Genomic DNA, 18,323 nt, shown 5'->3' with positions numbered 1-18,323 from the left:
TTCTTTGAATGCGCAAACATTGGCAATGCTAATACTGATGATTGTTGGACCATCATTAACAACGTTTGACAAAGACATAGTTGCGAGACTAAGGAACCTCGTTCCAAAGCTCTGGTAAAAATCGTTTACAAAGATTTGTCACACAAAAGCTTAAATAAAAAGCTATTGTTGGGAATGTTGACTACCTCTCTGTTGCCTACTTTCTCTGAACAATCGCTAGCATAAAAATGTGAACAATGAATAATTCTTAAAGATTAGCCGAAGAAGAATGCTGAATATGAGTGCTCTTACAAGAAATTCAGCCAAGGAATAGTGCATTTGTCGGAAATGAATAAAATTAAATAAAGTAATCCCACGCTCTATTTTCATGTATCTCGCGTGTCTCGTCTAACCAGGCAAGCCACGGTAAAGACTCCATCCTTATAATCCTGCCTGCATGCCATCCTGCCTTCATTGTTTCATCTACCCAGTCATCCACTCTTTCCTCCATCAATCTCTGTAATTCTTAACTCCTCTCTCCCAGTGTCTTGTGTCGCATCAGACTATTATATTATCATCCCTTATCATTGTACATTTCAATATATAATTGTAACCCACTATGGCTGCTCGGCCCATATCTTATGCAGGTCAGCCACCAGGGGCTCCACCACCCCGCCCTGGAGGTATGGTGTATCCGCAGCCACAGCCACAACCCCAACCACTCTATCGCCCACAGCAACAACCACTTTTGCAACAACAGCCTCCCTTGCAGCATTACCAGCCTCGGCCTCTGCAGCACCAGCAACCACGTTCCGCATATTCTACACCACAGCAACAGTATCTTCCCCAGCACATGCCATTCCAGCAATTGCATGGTGTTGCATCGCCTCGACCCCAGTTTGTGCAGCGTCCAGGATTGATGATCGCTCCTTCATTGCCATCCATGCCCATACCACAATCACAGCCGCAGATACAACAACAAATATTGCTACAACAGCAAAGACTTCAACAGCAGCAGCAGCAACTACAACAGCAAATGGGACCTCCTTATAACCCTAATAATAATATAATGGTTTCATCTGTGGCGATGCCCGGCGTTGTTAATGGCGGTGGTGTAGCAGCAGGCCCACCATTTCTACTAAAGACACCCTCTTTAGGAGCTGCACCAAGTGTAAGCATTGCTGCGACTACAGGGCTAGGAGGAATTCGACCAGTCATAATGCGTCCACCAGGTGCCTTTACTGCCAGCTCGCCCACTATGATTTCATCGCCAGGCGTAGCTCGGATACCTGGCACGATTATAGCGCCTCAGCGTCCAGTTCTTATTGGTATGTTTCTACTTTTATTTATGTCAAGCGCAATTAAGACGAATAAGTGAAAATTTTCAGTCATGGTCCCCTTTTGTCTCTTGGCTATTTTGCTGATCATTATTATATTATCACATCCTTATTTTAGCTGCTGGCCCCCCAAGCATCATCAAACAACCCTCACGGACTAAAACCCTGCTGGAGCGGCCTGTCCCTGTTATTCAAGTAAGATAATTCATGCTTTTTTTTTTTTACTATTTATTTTTTGTGCCAAAGTGCGTAGGACTAACTAGACTATTTTTTTGCTTAACTTTTGTTTTGGAAGATTAAGCAAAAAACAAACACACTTTTATCAGACTTTTGGGGCGATGATATGGATGTGACCAAGGATGGACGAGTTATTGATCGATCTGAGCGGGACTCTTCAAAATCACCAAATGGCAACAATAACGACAGTAAGCAACGAGTACGACAGACTGGGATTGTAGTTGGGATAGACTTTGGAAATACTTTCACCGGCGTTTCATATGCTCATCAAGGTGATGGCGAAATGATCGATGTCGTCAAATGGTATGAGCATAGACAAAAAATAAAAAGAAAGAAGAAAAAAAACTACAATGATGTAACTCGACATTGTACTAACTAACATCTCTTGGATAAATTTTTTTATTTTATTTTTATTTTTATTTTTTGCATTCATTCAAGGCCAAGACACCTGAATGCATATGCCAAGGTACCTACAGTCAGTCTGTACAAGACTGGTGACGACAAGGCGTTTATAGACTGGGGATCGTCGGCGCTTTCTACCTATAAACGGTCTAAAACTGGCAAGGTGCTCATTCGAGACTATAAACTTTTACTATTTGATCAAGACGCGCGCGGTAAACTTGAAAATGGACTTCATCTCATGGATGTAATTACGCAGTACTTGAAGAGTGTCCATCGTCATCTCATGGAAGAGGTTAACAAATCACAGGTGCGCGCTGCAGAATCTGTCCCTATCCATTACTGCATAACAGTCCCACAAGCTTGGACATTACCGACCCGAGAACTGATGTTGAGGTGCTATGTCGAAGCCGGAATCATTTTACAGACACCGGCTCTTAATATGACTGTTATCACTGAAGCAGAGGCGGCTGCCACGTATTGCCGCGAGAATTGTGAGGAATTTGAGCAGCTTAAGGATGGGGATATCTTTATGATTTGTGACGCAGGAGGGTTGACAACAACAGTCACTGTATTCAGAGTGGATGATGGTCTAGGTGTCCGTCAGTTTGTGAGGATGTCAAATTCACATGCTGAAAACTGTGGATCAGTCATACTAGACCGTCTATTCCGGGAACTGATTTTGAAGAAGCTGGAGGGACTAGATATAGAGGACGAGGCAAAACCTACAAGGCAGAAGGCGTTTGAAACATTATTGGAAGGTTTTCGAGAGATCAAGTCACAGTTTGATGGCAATTCAAGGGATGAAGTCAAGCATATCTCAGTCCCTATGGGGCTCGATATTAAGGATATGGATCCACCGCCTCCATGGCTCGAAGATGAATATATGTCCCTGAAAGGCCAGGAATTATGCGATCTAGTGTTCGATCCTGTGATCGAGATGGTTCAAGAGTTAGTTAATGCACAGTCCAAGACTCATCCAGTCTGCGCAGGCCTGTTCATGGTTGGTGGATTTGGTGCCAACAAATATCTGTTACATAAACTAGAAAGCGCAGCAGAAAAGAGTCGAAGCAAATCAACAGGAAGTAATAGGAGCTCATTGGTCAACGGAAGACTATCGGGATCGATGATAGACTTGAAAATAAGTGACGATAGCGGCTACGGAGGAAATCCATCATTATCAAAATCATCATCTTGTCCAGGCGTGATCAAGAAGGTTGTCATGGTTCAGAAAGCAGAGCTTGCAGTTGCTCGTGGTGCGGTCATTTATGGACTCAAGAGTGCATCGCAATATACCAAAGCATTTCTATGATATCATTTCTTGACATTCATATATATATATATATATAAAAGCTTTTTGCTTTATGCTTGCAAGTGGGGCATTTTCATTTTTAAACAATCTACACTGGCTTTGATCCCGATATTCGATAAAAAGTTAAAATGCTTCGATCACCAATGGTTCATGGTCGTAGTAGACAACTCGACGGTGCACATCTTCCGCATGATACAGAACCTTAAACTCGCCACGGCTATAAAAGCACACAGGGAGGACATGACTCGTCGTAGAATCCGGTTGCATCTATTTATAATGCAATAAGTAGTAGAGCAAAGCAATATAAAAGTAGCTGGACAGCGTCAGAGGTAAATGTTATTAGTAAAACTCCACAAGCATATTGAAAAAGTGTCCCTCACCTTCGCCAGCGGTGCTTGCAGCACTCCATGCCAGACCATCCGTGTGCCCATGTCATAGTCCATGGTCCCGTCGCCATGTACCTGAACAGGCTGCATTCTCAGACATAATTTTACATCTATATGGGATCTATTCACGACCGTGACTCGAATCTGTGCAAATTGGTCGACAGGACATCTCCATCGATTCGAACCAATCTGTTCCAAGCCTTTTGTCAGCCCTTGGTCTACACTCTTTCTTTGCATAGCAGCCGTAGGTTCCATAGCCACCAAGAAAGAAATATCCTCAATCTTAAGCACGTTCAACATTGATTTGTTTAATCGCAAGTTTCGAAGGTCGAACTTGCCATATCGGCCGGAGGTATCCTTGCAGGTCCATCTTGCAACCACACGCTTGAGAAGCTCTTCTCTGAACCAAAAGAGTGCTCTCTCCATCGCCAACTGCTCTGCAGACAATGCGGCCGCTCCCCTAGCCACCACAAACTGTTTATTTGATAATGTAGGAATGGGTGTCGAAAGCTGTTCCGTTGATAGGGCCATTCTTCTGACAGGAAGTATGATCCGCTGAGTATTGCCTGGTTGAATCACAGTTGTAGATTTAATCAACTTGTTGACATCCAAGCCTTCGCCATCCTCAGAATCATCTACTAGCATGGCTACCTCCACAGGAACAGTCCACACGTTCCGGACATCTAGTGTCAGTAGACAGTATTCATTCTTGGTGCCTAAAGCTACACGGCGTGAAATTGCGGCCTCAATTTGTTCTCCTGGCAAGATTGCATCTCCACGGGCCTTGGAAAGCAATTGCTCTACAGACTGTCCTTTATCGATCTTGGCGAAGTTAGAGCTGAGTCGTTTACTAATCGTGCGCGAACCACGGCGGCCATTTCTATATCCATTCGGTTGTTTATTGTCGTTGGATTGAGGAGACAAGCCTGTCTTGGTTCCATCACCATCATTACTATTACTTGGTGGAGCTAAAAACCCGTCATTGGAGAAGTCGAGTTTAGGAAGTGCTGAGTCTCTATTAGCTTTCGAGAATGTAGCATGGCTATTGGCACTAAAGTCATCCAGAACCGGAGTATTGGGCTCTGTTGCAGGAATATCCATTCCACCATGAGACTGCAAGTAGAGGATGTCCAAATTGAGTGATTCGACTGTCTTATAAACTGTCATTAATACTTGTGAGAAGAGCTGACGTGTTACAAAATAGGTGGATGGCTCAGCTCCTTCGTCATCCTCTCTATTAAGGTATGCATAGTCGATCTGGATCATTCCAGATGAACTAAAGGCAAAGGATTGCGTAAAATTAGTCTAACCATCACGATAAATGGCATAGGTTCATACACGTATCTGATGGGCTTACCATCCGCGTTTTCCAAGTACGTCGACCATAATCTCATGTGTGCCTCCAACAGGAATATGGCACTCCACTTCGCGATTCCAAGAGAAAACATTTGTCTTTTTCAGGAACAGCTCCATTTCATATGCATCTTCAGATGACAGCTCAACCCCATTGTTCGTTGTGTTGCCGTAGTGGTTACCAAGAGCTAGCTGACTGGTTGAATCAGAAAACGTCAATGTCACAAAGTCCACAGGAATTGATCCGATATTTTCCAAAGTCAGACGGACCGTGGTTCTATACAAATGAATGAATGAATGAATGAGCGATAATAAAAGGAGGAAGGATAGACATTTAAATGGACCATAGTGAACATGTTGTTACTGGAACAACGTTGTTTCATGTGTACCATACTTTTCACCTTCAAATAGCATGACCGAGCCATGCTGCAACGAAGTCGAGTTGATTTTTAACAATGGCTGTTTAGGGATAACGGTAACTGTGGTAAACCTTGGCTCAGTGACTACATCATCGTTCACTGGCTTGACTAATGTAAAGCTCTCCAATCCTCTATCAAAGGGACAATATACAATGATCAGACCAGAATCATGAAGAGATATTAAATTCTCTTAAAGCGCAACGCTCATCGAAATCATAAAATAAATCAATAATAAACGAGCAGTTTAGAATATATATATATATATATAAAAGAGGGAGCGTACCTCTTTTTGAATCGAACCAAAGGTTCGCTACTATTACTTGCTGTTCCATTCTTATTGCTATTGTCGCTACCGTTTTTGCTGCTGGTATCAGTACTGGTGGGTTGTCCGGTCCTCGGATTAATGACAAAAAACTCATGTTCTGCACAATGCGCAATCTGGACCCAACAACCACGGATCACCAGCTCGCCTGGGTGCTTGGGCACACCACCCACTTTGATGGAAACTGTGGTCTGAGCTGGGATCATAGTCGATGTTGGGATCGGCTCAAACTCGATATCTGAAGTTGACAGCCTAATCTCCTGAACTTCCAAATCAATTCCATGTGGATTTGTGAGAGTAACAATAAAATATGCAGTCTCTTCTGCTACTAAGTCTAACTTAGTAATATTATTGACCTTGCGATGGAAGGGGTTGTATATGAATGGGTCAATCTCGCCTGTGGACTTGGTTGTGAGCTTGGACTCTGGCAAGATAGATTTAAGCGTATCCTTGGATCTGGTAAATGGAATCTTGCGGGCAGAAGGTCTGTGCATGATAAACAACAGTGACAGAGCAAAAAAAAAGATAAGTAGCTTACTTTCTGCAAAATCCCTAGCGGTACATATAAAGAGCATATTTAGATTAATGGAGTACATTCTTCGAGCTTCACTTACGAGCAAACTTCGATATCGACTACGAGGATTTTGGTCCAATAATGAGTTTCAGTTAAATCAGACGATCCTGTCTTCCTGGCTGCAGCGAGAATGCGAGGCAATGAGGCATAGAGGCCAGCCTGCTCCTCTCTGGTCAAATAGGCATGTAACTGTCGTAAAAGAGTGGTTGAAAACTTCATCATGGCCTTGTAGTCTAAAGCAATGAAAATGCATAATTATTTGCATTATTAGTGGCTAAACATTTCAGCAGACCATCCCATACACTGTTATTTTCAAACGATATTGCCTCTCACATACCAGGGACAGCCTCTGCAACACGGATACATTCATAGAGGACATCAATCTGTAATTCCGGCCATCCATGGTCCATATAAAGATTGTTGCTGGATGTGAAGTTTTCACCCACTCCGAAAACGTTGCATATCTCGGTTAAGCAGCCAAGTACTCCATGGTCCATATTCATAGGCTTTTTAAGAGGATTTCCACTGGCTTGGGCCGCTGACGCGTGAGCAAGTCTTGTTTGGTGCAGTAAAGGAGTGATCATACGCACAGCGTATCTTAGGTAGAGTGCCTGTTTCCTCCGGAACTGAATGGCACCCAAAACGGAGGCAATGGATAGCGTAAAATGAATCTTTTTTTTTTTTTTTTTTTTCTTTGTCAGTTTTAAGTCCCATAGCCATGGCATATCATGCAGTCTATTAAACAACTAAACATGTTAATATGATGCTTTGAGCCTTACTTGGTCAACAATCCATAGTTCTTCCAATCGACCTGTCCAAGTCTTAGCAATCCAGTTCATAATATCTGTCCGGGTGATACCGAGACTTGATGTTGTCATGCTCGCGCTCCGTGACCGCAGCGTTGATGCTCTTCGTAGTAATCCTGACGCCGTAGAAGCGGTTTGAGAATGATTGCCGGAGGGGGACTGAGTCATAGGCTGTTGTTGCTGCTGGCCATCAGAGCCATGTCCCTCAGAATACATTAAGATGTTGCCGCTCACTACCGCTGCAAGGGCACGGTCATCCAAAATACCATTTCCACACACAAAGCACGTGGCAATGAATTTAGTGACCTTCATGCTTGCTTCGACGCAGAGGATGGGTGGTGTGGCATTACCTGGAACTTTATTATAGAGCGTTAATATTGCCTGGTACTTTTCAGGAATGTCGACAATCAAAGGTTTTATGACAGGCGTGTTTTGTATCTTGGCATGTTCGTTGCTCGTTGGTGAAGTCGGCGAAATGATAGTCTGTGCGACTTGTTGTTGATGAAATTGCTATATCCAATATAATGAATAAATTTAGTCTTACTTTCAGATAGACCAAGGTGAGCCTTACTCCATGAAATCACTTTTACGTTGTCATGTCATATAAGCATTCACAATGGATGTGGAAGGTGTCTCTTACAGCGAGATCAGCCTGAACGAAGGCTAGAAGGACAACCGCACAATACAACCCTTCCATCGCATTTGCTTGCCATAGAAAATCTGAATTAGATTTTGTTGCCTCAATCACTGATTGGTAGCTGAATTGTTAGCGGATTGTATGTGATGTTAGTGCATAGGCATCCTTGATATCCTCATTGTTTACTAATCATCATACTATAATTATCTTGTTACTCATACCTAGATACTGCATCCGATATTCGCCCTGCCATCAGGTATAGGTCTCCATATAGTTTCTGAGCCCTTGCTGCAGTTCTCTTCCGAAGTCTCTGATCTGTCATTACTGCTGATTGCACATATTGATTCCCAGAGGCTATAGACGTAAATCCTGCAGAAGAAAGTGCACGCGAATGGGTCGACGATCCTGAAGTGGTCATTGCAGATGGCGGGGCTGTCAGAGTAGACATATCGGGCATGGATGTGACACTAGCAGTCAAAGGCATGGGTCCATGCCTCGCATACACAGAAACGGCAGGATTAGGCGATTCAATATCCTGCCGTTTCCCAATCGCTGAAGCCTAGAGGTCCATGATTATATTAAACCAAATAATAAGTTTAACGATAATCCATGATTTGCCTACGACTGCTTTTTTCAAAGATGAAGTTATCCACATTGGTCTTCTCGACTGAAATGACATACAATGTTTTCGAACTCAGTTAAAATAGTCCTTGCGAGATCGCAGATTAAGACACGAAGGTAGGAAGAAGTGTTGCCCACGTTAGGGATCATGATGACTCCGCCTCCCCGCAGATCATCCGGATGCTGTTCTGATGGATCAAAGGCAAAACACTGATTCGCAATTGCTGAGGGATACTAGATGGCAAAGACCATAAGAGAATGCTTCGTCAGGAAAGCAAATGCACTTTTTGTGAGGCCAAAGGCGTACAGACTATGATACTAAAATTATTAATACGACAACATTTACTTTGGATAGGATCTGTTGAAACCGCTGATGACCCGCGGCCATATTCCCGTCAGGCCATTCTTGACAATCCATGATTCCTATTACCTAATTTCAAATGGATACTTAATATTCATATCCATATTCTAGGCAAGCAACATCCTTTATTTTAGCTCGCATTGTTTCCTTACTCCAAACACGCGACGATGCATCTGAAACTCTTCTAGGTACTGATGCTCCGCACTGTATGAGGTCGTAAAGTTGAAGTAAAGCTGGCCTTCATGTGGGACATTCTGACTGAAAAATGCTAATTTTGCGAGCCGATTAACATAGGAAATTGATACAGAACTAATGTCAATTAAAAAGACACATGTTGGAGAAGGAAACTGTATCCAATTTTTTTTCTCATCCTTAAAAAAAAGAGAAAGAGTAAGTTATACAAGGACAGGTCATCGCTATACTACATGTTATACTCTTACAGTTCTCTGTACGTGGACCCATCCAAACCTCCTCAAGTTTGACCGAATTGTGCTGTCGGAGCATCTTGACGCGATTTTCGAACGTAGCCTTCTTGATAGGTCCGACAGGTACCAGCAGCACGCGAATGCGAGCTGCGGACGTAAAGTTCACTACGTCCATTGCCAATGACGATGTATCAATTGGTTGAAATCCTGGAGAGTCCTAATGCTACAAGTGACTTGTAGTATGACGAATTTTTACAAGAGTAGATGACGAGGATAAGGATGTTAAAGAAGATGAGCGAAGATGAGTGGATGGCGGCGAGGAGGAATAAGGACAAGGGATGATGATGACTTGCTGCTCCAGACAGGCACAACAAACAGCTCTGAAAGGCAAGTGACTTGCAGCAAACCGCTTTTTTTCTAAAATGTGTGGTCACAGACAGTTGTCATTTATTCTCTTGTGTCTTTCATACTAATGATGGTACGGATAGTAATGCTGCTCGCTAAACAAAACATACATTATACAGATATTAAGGATTGTCATGGTGATAAAAGGAAGAGGAATTACATGATAGTGTACAGAACAAAGACAACACAGGAGCCGATGACACAGGAAAGAATGACATTGTCCCTGTTCTTTCTTGATTGAATTTTACCAATCAATTGACCCACACCAGGGAGCTGTGAGGCCACATTGTTAATCCTCTGGTTGACATTCTGCAGCGCCGATCCCTGTCGCCTCAAGTCATCGTGTGTTGCATACGCTTGCCTATACAATATTTAATATACAACGTTCAGCATCCAAGGAGGACGATAACAAAAATACATTATGAAATTCCGTTTAAATAGCACGAAGGCAGAAAGAAAGAGACTTACTCAAGCGCACTATCTGCTAGTCGATGGCTGCCATCGATTCTTGACCTCTCATTCAACAAGTAGTCAGTGGCTGACATGCTTCCTGAAGCTCCGTTCTTAAATACGCTGATATCCTCCTGAACGGAACTTAATAGTTGAGCATGATCTCTCGCCGCCCGTACGTTCTGACATGTCTTCTTGTATTCCTTTGTGTAGTCGTGAAGGCTATCTCTGTGCTTCTGGAGCGTGTGTACCATAGTCAGAGGTGCCTGACCGTTGGTTTGAGTGTGTGTCTCGATATGTCCCGACATAGCGTCCACCAGCCGATTCAACTGTGAGGCCCAGAATAAAATAAAAAACTTTCCGGTGAATGATCAGCAAAAAAAATTCAATATATTAAATGTGATGCGCCTCAAATGTACCTTCGCAAGCAGGTCTTCAATAGACTTTTCAAGTTCCTCTGGGGTGGCAGTTACACCTGCACCGCTGTCTTGACCAGATTCTGATGGTACTGGAGCGATCTGTTGTCGTCCAACTTGGTTAATTTTGACCACTGATTTTGATAGAGTTGTCAATTTTGATTCAATTTCGATTTCGACATGGCGAGCATCCTTGCGCAGCGTATCCCATGTTGGTATAGCTGTTCCTGTAGCCTGTGCTATGGCAAGAGAGGCATTGCTCAGAGCAGGAGAGACAGAAGGTGAGTGACTGTTCAAAGGAGCGTCCTTGTAGATCGGTGTTCGTGAGGGTGTCGTCTTTTGCATTGGGATATTTTTTATATGTTTTTCTATGACTAGCTGGAATAAATCTTGCCAAGGTAATAATGAATATAATAGTTGATGAATGATAAAGGTGAACATGACAAGAAGGGAAGATATTTTTCCTATAAATGCAAAGGCTGCATTTGTAGAGGTACGTGCAACAAGGGACTAGGCTATGCACGTAAATAGTATACACATATAAAAATATACTCTCAAAATGAGCCTTTCATGTCAGTGTTACTGGCTCTGGTAACATCTTTCACAAACATTTCAGAGGTTTGAGGGATTTGGTAATAGGAGCAACGAGGTGGCAGATAGGAGTGATAATTGATGATTGTTATATGATAGATTTACATGATAGCCAAGCTCAGAGAGCAAGTAGGGATCAGTGGCTTACTGCTCATGCTGTTGAAACCTGGAACGCAAAGCGCAATCGCAAAGCGCAATCGCAATTTTCTTTTATTACATATTTATCCTACATTGCGGAACCATAAAGGCAAACGGACATGACGACTGACATTGAGAATCAGACTATGGAGTTGCTTACCACAATAGTTGAAGATGAGCAGAAGAATGTGCGTCTTTATTTTATTTAAAAAATAAATTGGTGGCAAAATAGTCTCCAAAAACTGACATTACCTCCTCGTGCCTTATAGGTCACATATCGTTGGCTAAGCAGGAGCATGGGATACTCTGTCAATATTGCGAAGCAGTAAGGGTTTTATAGAGCAGTTATTAATGATACGTCTTTGAATTTCTGATCCTAGTCAGGCTATTCAACGGATCTACATCATGCCATATAGATTTATGGAATCGTATTTAGCGACTGTAGGCAAAGGAAAGGTTCATGCAAGTTATTATGTAGCACGGCAGGATCCCCAAACCGGCAACAGAGCCATTTCCCTTATTAGTCATAAAGACCTTGAGGGTATGTACGATGTTGAAGCAGATCATGTCACCACATACTCAGGACGCGAAATGTATCTGTTGTTATTGGTGACTAGATTAATTCTGACTGTTGCTGACAAACTCACATAATCTACTTTTTTTTTTTTTTTTTTTTTTTTTTCATTTGTCTTTGCCTGCTATAGATGCAAGGAATGATACAACAGTAACAGGATACCATATCTATAGTTTGGAACCCTCGCCTCTCAAAGACCTATCTATTCTCTCCGTTGTTAACTCTGAAGCAAACATTCTACAAAGCGGCAAAGATATCAGTATGTACAGGATTGTCTACAGCGACGAGGCAAGTGTTCCTGAACCCAGCAAAGAAGCTTTGAGGTCATCTGCGTCAGTATCAGTTGTACAGTCCCAGAAGCCATCACCTTCATCTTCGGCTGCAAGTATCGCAGAACAGCCATTGACTGGAGGGCCGCTCACCATGAGGAGCACAAGTAAAAAAGCCACACCGGCCCCAACAGCGGGAAAGTCATCGATGATGAATTTTTTTGGTAAAGCAGGCAATTCAACGCCAAAGCTTACTACAGCTAGCACCGCGCTCTCTAGCACATCTTCAGATAGTGCAACCAATCCTATACCACAGAAACGTAAAGCTGATCCTCTGACGGTGTTGAACACTTATAATGATAAGAGCGCAAGAGATGCAGTTCATGGCTCGAATGAAGAGATCGACTCTGAAGAAGAAAGGGACCGTCGGTTAGCTCTCAGTTCACGTTTGGATCAGAGCTTGAAGAAATCAAGTACACACCTTGGTGAACCCCCTGTTGATTTGGATATAAATGCACTCAAGAAGCGACAGCGATCTGCCCGGTTATTAGCCATGGATGACGATGATGAATTTGAGCAAGAAGAGGACAAGAAAAAGAGTAGTTTGAGCACAGACGAAGATGATGAAGAATCGCTGGAGGCACTTTCTAAAGAGGCAAGAGAGGCACTGGAAGAGGAAAAAGAGAAGCATCGCTTGGCACTGGAGAAAATGATGTTAAAAGAATCAGAACCGGTCGAGAATCATAGATTGGAGGACGAAGATAGTGAGATGATCGATGTTGAGGCAATGGACGAAGATAACATAGGCTCTTCCGCTTCAAGTCCCAGACATGTTGAAAGTAAGGCGGCTTTGAACCAAGAACCACGGACAAGACGTGTGCGAGGATTCCGTATGGTAGTAAAGCGCAAGACATTCAGGAATGAGCGTGGTTACATGGGTATGTGTACTTGGTACCAAAATATTTATGAAATATATGATAATTTAGGTCATTGTTCATTTATTGACCAAGGATCTATAATGTTTAAATAGTAACGGAGGATGTGGTTGAGAAGGAGCCTTATTCGGAGGATGAAGCGATTCCAGAAGACATTCCTGCTCCTGCTCCTGTTCCTGCGCCTGCTGCATCCAAGCCGCCGAAGTCAGCAGGGGCAGTGCGGGGCAAGAATGAGACTCTACCTAAGAAGAAAGCTGGTACTGGTAACCAAAGCCTACTGAACTTTTTCTCCAAGAAGTAGAACTATAGAAGAGGTCATCATTTTAAACATGTCCAATCCTATTTTAAACCAATTACTGTCACTTTCCGTCATTTTTCATTTGTGTTACCAAAAGGGGAGCTTACACAGACCCATGCTCTTCTCCACAAATGCGAAGTAAACTGTTGACAACGTCTATTACTCTTCTTTCTGTCTGTTTTTTTACCTTTTTGACTTAAACATCAACTCTTCTGACTCACCTTCTGCTGTGATTCCAACACAGCTATCCTCACATGCATATCGCCCCTCCAAAGCCTCCACCTCAGCAGTCGACACTTCAGAAAATACATCAAGACTACAATCTCACCTCAACGGTTACTGTACTTCTAGACATAATAACTCTACAGGGCTTATTCCTGTATACAATTTATCTCCTTCATCAGCTTCGTCTCTTTCGATGGCACAGAGACATACATAAAGTAAAACAGCTTTGCAGAATACTATGTTTCACAATCCCTGCAGTAGCTAGAAGTGTTTTACAGAAAAAAGGATTTACAGCAAGGCGTATCCCGATAGGGTACCTTATCAGACATGGTGATCACAATGCAGAAGATATTTTAATCACAATAGCATCATCACCGCCATCCGCACAGACAACACCTGAAGCAATAAGTACAACAGCAAATGAAGCAGCCTCACAGTCGAAAGACTCAAAAAGTAACGTCTCGATTAATGACATGCTGCCGCCTGAAATCCTAGTCCTCGTATTTAAGCACCTTGGCTCACGTCCACAGACAATGATGCGATGCATACTTGTTTGTCGATCGTGGCACCAGTTATTAGGGCCTATAGTATGGAAATCGCCTCGAATACTATGGTCAAAGCACTGGCCGCGTTTTCATCCTATCTCTGTTGTGAGGATGACAAGACCACATCAGCGAGCCCACTCCTATGAAATTGTAAATAGTGGCGCGAGTACAAGAAACGACGCTCTGTACGAGCAAGTACAATCGTATAAGGAGTTTACTCAGAAAGATCTCTTGATAGCGATGTCCTCTGAATTAATCCATGATTCCGACAAACATGAGCTCGAGCAGTGGTTCGAATGGAAACGACAAGAGAGAGCACAAAGACTACAGGATTGCAGGAGGAGAAAGCTACTGCGAGCTATTAGAAAAGACATCAGAGCGAGTAAGACAACGGATGTGACAAGAACATCGATTTCAAAGGGCGTTCAACCACAGCTGAGTAAGAGATATGGACTTTCGCATCGATTTCTGGATCAAAGCAGCGAAGTTAATAATGAGAGCGCTGAAAACGATAGCGACGATTTAGAAATCGAAGACGATGATGACGGCGCACACTATGGCAATAGTGAGGCTGATAGTAAGAGAGATGCAGAAGACAATACCGAAAGCGAGACCGATTGGGATGCCTCAGACGATGAAACACCCTTGATGAAACTAATGTCTAAGTTTGATTATTTGCAGTCGCTTGCCGCCGTTGATTCATTAGTGCAAGAGAGGCAGAAGCACTTGAATGAGAGGCTAGCCTCACGACAAACCACTACCACCATGCTGTTCTTACCCTTTTCTAAAACTATTGTTCGTATTCGTCAGCGAAAAGCCATTAAAGAAACACGCCATCGCCTTGCTCAAATGCGTACGCTGGATGGATTACCAATTTCGCTGCCGTTGCAAACTTGTGGGCATTGGATCCAGGTGATTAATTTGCAACAGGAAACACCTTTCACTCAAAAGGTTATGTCTCAGCCTTTAGCCCAATATCCAGCAAATACAGCATCGGCATCAGCGCTTTTGTCTACGCAGCCATATTCTATAGAGCATGTTCTTCCTGAACATCAGCAAAACCATCAGCAACATACGAATCAGCAATATCAGCAGCAGCAACAGTCTAATAGACAACGTATCTATCGGCTACTTGCTTCATTTTTTAATGGGCCATTACGACAGGCGAGTTTGGACAACTATGGCGAACTTTCTTCAGATTTACCACTACAACAAAAGAAAATGTCAAGTCGACTAGAATCACGACGTGATTTTGTGACAAGCAAGACTCTTCAAACTATCCTAGATAATTGTCCTGGGCTCTGTCGCCTAACACTTTCGGGATGTCAGGGGGTTACTGACCATGGGTTAGGCCTGATCAAACAGGCGGCTTGTGTCCGAAATAGCACTTTGGTCTGGCTACATATGGCAGGATGTGTACAAATTACAGATCAAGGCCTCTTGAATCTTGTCATTCAAGATTTTAAAAATGATTCTTCTATCTCATCAGAGTCTACACCTCGTTTCGAGTCACTGGATTTTTCGGGTTGCTTTCAAATTACTGATCAAAGCCTGATTCCCCTTATACGCCAATGCGGAACAAAATTGACACAATTAAAACTTGCAGACTGCAAAAGTATATCATCAGAATGCATCATGATCCTGACACAACATTGCCCACGTATCCGTTGGCTCGATCTAGGACAATCAGGTGGAGAAGATATGCTGGCAGAGGAGTGCTTGATCCAACTAGCAATCTTCTGTCCCGGATTAGAGTGGCTCAACCTCTCCAGAAGTCCCCCTGAGCTAAATTTCGACGGATCAGGAGGTCATGCCGAAACTGAAGGAGAGATGAGAAAGAATCATGGTATTGGCGGTTTTGGAGCAAATAACTGGGATTGCACTCAGAGAAGAGATGCGAACTTGGAGACACAACAGGATCACACACGTCTAGTATCAGATTATGCTGTTGCGAAGCTTTGTCAGTATTGTACGAAGCTCCAACTCTTGGACCTTTCTTATATTCTAACCATAACCGACAGTGCTATTGAGTCCCTTTCAAAGACTGCGCGATCGTTGGTTTGCTTAACTATCATTGGATGTCCCGGCATTACTAGTCGATCGCTGAGCTTCTTGGCCAAATTGCGTAATACCAATAGGAAGCTTAGTTGCATCACCATGGGGGATGCTCAAGGGATATCGGAAAAAGATATCGAGCAAGTTATGCAAGTCGCACTAAGTGGATGGCAGAAGAGTTTAGTAGATGACATCCATATGACCGATATTCTAGGACACAGCTGGGAGGACTAGTGATACCAACTAATGCTCGAATAAAATTCAAAATGTGACATTTTAAGATTTGTGCAGTGTGGGTAGGATCAACAGTCACCAAAGTCACTGGAAGAATTGACAAACATGAAACTCGATTCATTCGGACAACGACCATGCTCAACCCAAGAAGAATGACGACAATTGTTGCAAGATCAATCTCAAAACCCATACCTCTGGTAGAGCGTCTTTACATTCGGCGATATATTCGTACAGCATGTGCAAGGCCTACAGTTAATGTCTTTACTTCGGCACGTAGTCCCATAACCGCAACCGGCGCCGGCACCGTAACAGCTTTAAACATTCGACGCTTGTACTTTTCAAATTCACATGAAGAAACAGGAACAAGAGGGATTCGTGCGCTAGTCCAAAACGCACCTTTTGTTGCAGTTGGTCTGATCTTGGGAGGCTTGACACTTACGGCTGTTGGGCTTTGGAAATTTTACACTTCAGGGGTCAATGCCTTCCCAGAAGCGATCCGTAACGATCTTCGGAAAGCACTGTATTATCAAAATTACGGCAATGACCCTGAAAAAGCTGTTAAATTTTACCGATCAGCATTGAATGCTGCAATGCATCATCCTGATTTGAATGTTGATGGTCCTGAAGTAACAGGAATCATGATTCAGTTAGGAACAATGTTTCAAGACATGGGTCGGACTCGTGAGGCGATCGATGTCTTGGTGATGGCATTTGAATGCTTAGTCCATGGCCGTACTATGGGTACTAGCAATAAGGATTTTCGGGACCAAGATCAGCACCCTGGACAGAGTCTGCAAGACACAGAATTTAGCAGTTCACAGGATAAAGCAGAGGATCTGCATACACAAGACCAAAAGAAACATGGAACTAAAGTGATGGATGGCCCCACGCGACTCAAGACTATTGGCATTGCACAGAAGCTAGGGGACTTATATCATTTAACCAAGAAGGATGAACAAGCAGAGCGGTACTATCTGTGGTCTGTGGAGCAGTTATTGATCAATCATGACGAGAAGTTAAGGCAATCAGCAGGAAATGTGGATGGGGAGCGACTTTGGAATGCAAGAGATCAAGAAGTAGTGAGGAAGCAATTCAATTTTGACAAATTACCTGCCTGGATGAGTAAGTCAGATCTGGGAGCGAGTTTGGAGGCATTAGGTGGGTTTTATGCCAGCAAAGGGATTTACTCGTAAGTCAACTTAGTTTATTTCCCTCTTGGTTATGTCGTTACTTCAACACAACAGCCAAGGTTCTTACTTTTATTATTTATATTTTTAGAAATGCTTTGCCATTGTACATGCGTGCGTTATCTTTAGTTGATGCCAAATCTTGTCATGCAGCTGTGTTGATGTGAGTCCAATTTTTGTTCTCAGGATAGATGGGAGACAAATGTACGATAATTGCAAATACTAACTCTCCTTGATATAAATGCCAGGTGTAACATCTCAGATGCTTTCGCAGGACAGGGCAATATCGATGATGCCACCGGTTGGGCTGAACGTGGCCTCAAGGTTGGATTAGCGCAGAGTGGTCAGGAATGTGATGAAGGCTGCGGAGTTTTGCTTTTCAATCTGGGCATGCTTCACGAGGTATATAAAAGTATTAGGAAAAAACTTTCGGTTGAATTGTAATGGGCCTCATTTAAAGATCGTTTGATTTCTCCTCCAAATCCCTAATCTTGATATTCAACCAATATAGATGAAAGGCAACATACATAAGGCCCAGGATTACTATAAACAGTCGAAGCAACATGGGTTAAAGACAGGGTTTGATCGATGTATTGTTGAATCGGACAAAGCTTTAAAGCGTTTAAAGGAGAATAAGGAAGGAACATTATCAACATAGGCAATTAATGTCTATTACTAAATGTCTATTATGAAAAAAAGTAATGTTTCCTTCCGACATGGCATGGTGTAACTGGCATAGATTCGGACAGTAAAATGTTTTTGTGCTTTTATTATCTGCATCAGCAATTGTTCATACAAAGGCATGCATGTCTCGTGCGTGAAATAAACTTGAT

At 42.9% G+C, this 18,323-nt stretch overlaps 5 protein-coding genes across 5 annotated transcripts; 3 read left to right on the top strand and 2 right to left on the bottom strand.

Annotated features, from left to right (window-relative positions):
* Positions 1–455: 455 nt before the first annotated feature.
* Positions 456–3,264, top strand: BCR41DRAFT_389910 (hypothetical protein; the record flags this gene model as incomplete). The annotated part of the gene is made up of 5 exons (XM_022028176.1): positions 456–1,307; positions 1,435–1,511; positions 1,612–1,856; positions 1,992–3,037; positions 3,155–3,264. Exons 1-5 carry the CDS (start codon positions 599–601, stop codon positions 3,262–3,264), a joined length of 2,187 nt encoding a protein of 728 aa, XP_021876597.1. The 5' UTR covers positions 456–598.
* Positions 3,265–3,315: 51 nt separating this feature from the next.
* On the bottom strand, positions 3,316–9,547 carry BCR41DRAFT_362617 (TRAPP II complex). The gene is made up of 14 exons (XM_022025750.1): positions 9,184–9,547; positions 8,896–9,011; positions 8,729–8,812; positions 8,443–8,616; positions 7,983–8,320; positions 7,765–7,882; positions 7,098–7,634; positions 6,656–6,989; positions 6,359–6,551; positions 5,706–6,230; positions 5,398–5,553; positions 5,008–5,280; positions 3,645–4,926; positions 3,316–3,531 (listed from the first exon to the last, which is right to left on the bottom strand). Exons 1-14 carry the CDS (start codon positions 9,341–9,343, stop codon positions 3,388–3,390), a joined length of 4,434 nt encoding a protein of 1,477 aa, XP_021876596.1. The 5' UTR covers positions 9,344–9,547; the 3' UTR covers positions 3,316–3,387.
* Positions 9,548–9,729: 182 nt separating this feature from the next.
* BCR41DRAFT_312974 (hypothetical protein) lies at positions 9,730–10,784 on the bottom strand (the record flags this gene model as incomplete). Its single annotated transcript, XM_022021107.1, has 3 exons — positions 9,730–9,934; positions 10,042–10,352; positions 10,443–10,784. The coding sequence occupies 3 exons, from the start codon at positions 10,782–10,784 to the stop codon at positions 9,730–9,732; spliced, it is 858 nt and encodes a 285-aa protein (XP_021876595.1).
* A 250-nt stretch (positions 10,785–11,034) lies between these two features.
* BCR41DRAFT_389907 (DNA polymerase subunit Cdc27) lies at positions 11,035–13,627 on the top strand. The gene is made up of 5 exons (XM_022028175.1): positions 11,035–11,356; positions 11,438–11,493; positions 11,585–11,709; positions 11,873–12,949; positions 13,042–13,627. Exons 1-5 carry the CDS (start codon positions 11,288–11,290, stop codon positions 13,245–13,247), a joined length of 1,533 nt encoding a protein of 510 aa, XP_021876594.1. The 5' UTR covers positions 11,035–11,287; the 3' UTR covers positions 13,248–13,627.
* A 2,787-nt stretch (positions 13,628–16,414) lies between these two features.
* BCR41DRAFT_362614 (hypothetical protein) lies at positions 16,415–18,310 on the top strand. The gene is made up of 4 exons (XM_022025749.1): positions 16,415–17,492; positions 17,582–17,653; positions 17,739–17,892; positions 18,002–18,310. Exons 1-4 carry the CDS (start codon positions 16,438–16,440, stop codon positions 18,146–18,148), a joined length of 1,428 nt encoding a protein of 475 aa, XP_021876593.1. The 5' UTR covers positions 16,415–16,437; the 3' UTR covers positions 18,149–18,310.
* Positions 18,311–18,323: the final 13 nt, after the last annotated feature.

The sequence above is a fragment of the Lobosporangium transversale genome (genome assembly GCF_002105155.1).
Source record: "Lobosporangium transversale strain NRRL 3116 chromosome Unknown BCR41scaffold_56, whole genome shotgun sequence".
NCBI classification, from domain to species: domain Eukaryota; kingdom Fungi; phylum Mortierellomycota; class Mortierellomycetes; order Mortierellales; family Mortierellaceae; genus Lobosporangium; species Lobosporangium transversale.
The sequence above is the reverse complement of the archived record's forward strand: the minus strand, read 5'-3'. Positions and strand labels throughout refer to the sequence as shown.

Excerpts from the sequence above, each read along its gene's own strand:
- BCR41DRAFT_389907 (XM_022028175.1), top strand. The coding sequence starts at position 11,288 with ATGACGACTGACATTGAGAATCAGACTATGGAGTTGCTTACCACAATA. Across the intron at positions 11,494-11,584 it reads TCTGTCAATATTGCGAAGCA|ATTTATGGAATCGTATTTAG; the intron begins GTAAGGGTTTTA and ends CATGCCATATAG. Across the intron at positions 12,950-13,041 it reads GAATGAGCGTGGTTACATGG|TAACGGAGGATGTGGTTGAG; the intron begins GTATGTGTACTT and ends ATGTTTAAATAG.
- BCR41DRAFT_362614 (XM_022025749.1), top strand. The coding sequence starts at position 16,438 with ATGCTCAACCCAAGAAGAATGACGACAATTGTTGCAAGATCAATCTCA. Across the intron at positions 17,493-17,581 it reads GCCAGCAAAGGGATTTACTC|AAATGCTTTGCCATTGTACA; the intron begins GTAAGTCAACTT and ends TTATATTTTTAG. Across the intron at positions 17,893-18,001 it reads ATCTGGGCATGCTTCACGAG|ATGAAAGGCAACATACATAA; the intron begins GTATATAAAAGT and ends CAACCAATATAG.
- BCR41DRAFT_362617 (XM_022025750.1), bottom strand. The coding sequence starts at position 9,343 with ATGGACGTAGTGAACTTTACGTCCGCAGCTCGCATTCGCGTGCTGCTG. Across the intron at positions 9,012-9,183 it reads GGGTCCACGTACAGAGAACT|CATTTTTCAGTCAGAATGTC; the intron begins GTAAGAGTATAA and ends TCGCAAAATTAG. Across the intron at positions 6,990-7,097 it reads AACTATGGATTGTTGACCAA|ATTCATTTTACGCTATCCAT; the intron begins GTAAGGCTCAAA and ends AAAAAAAAAAAG.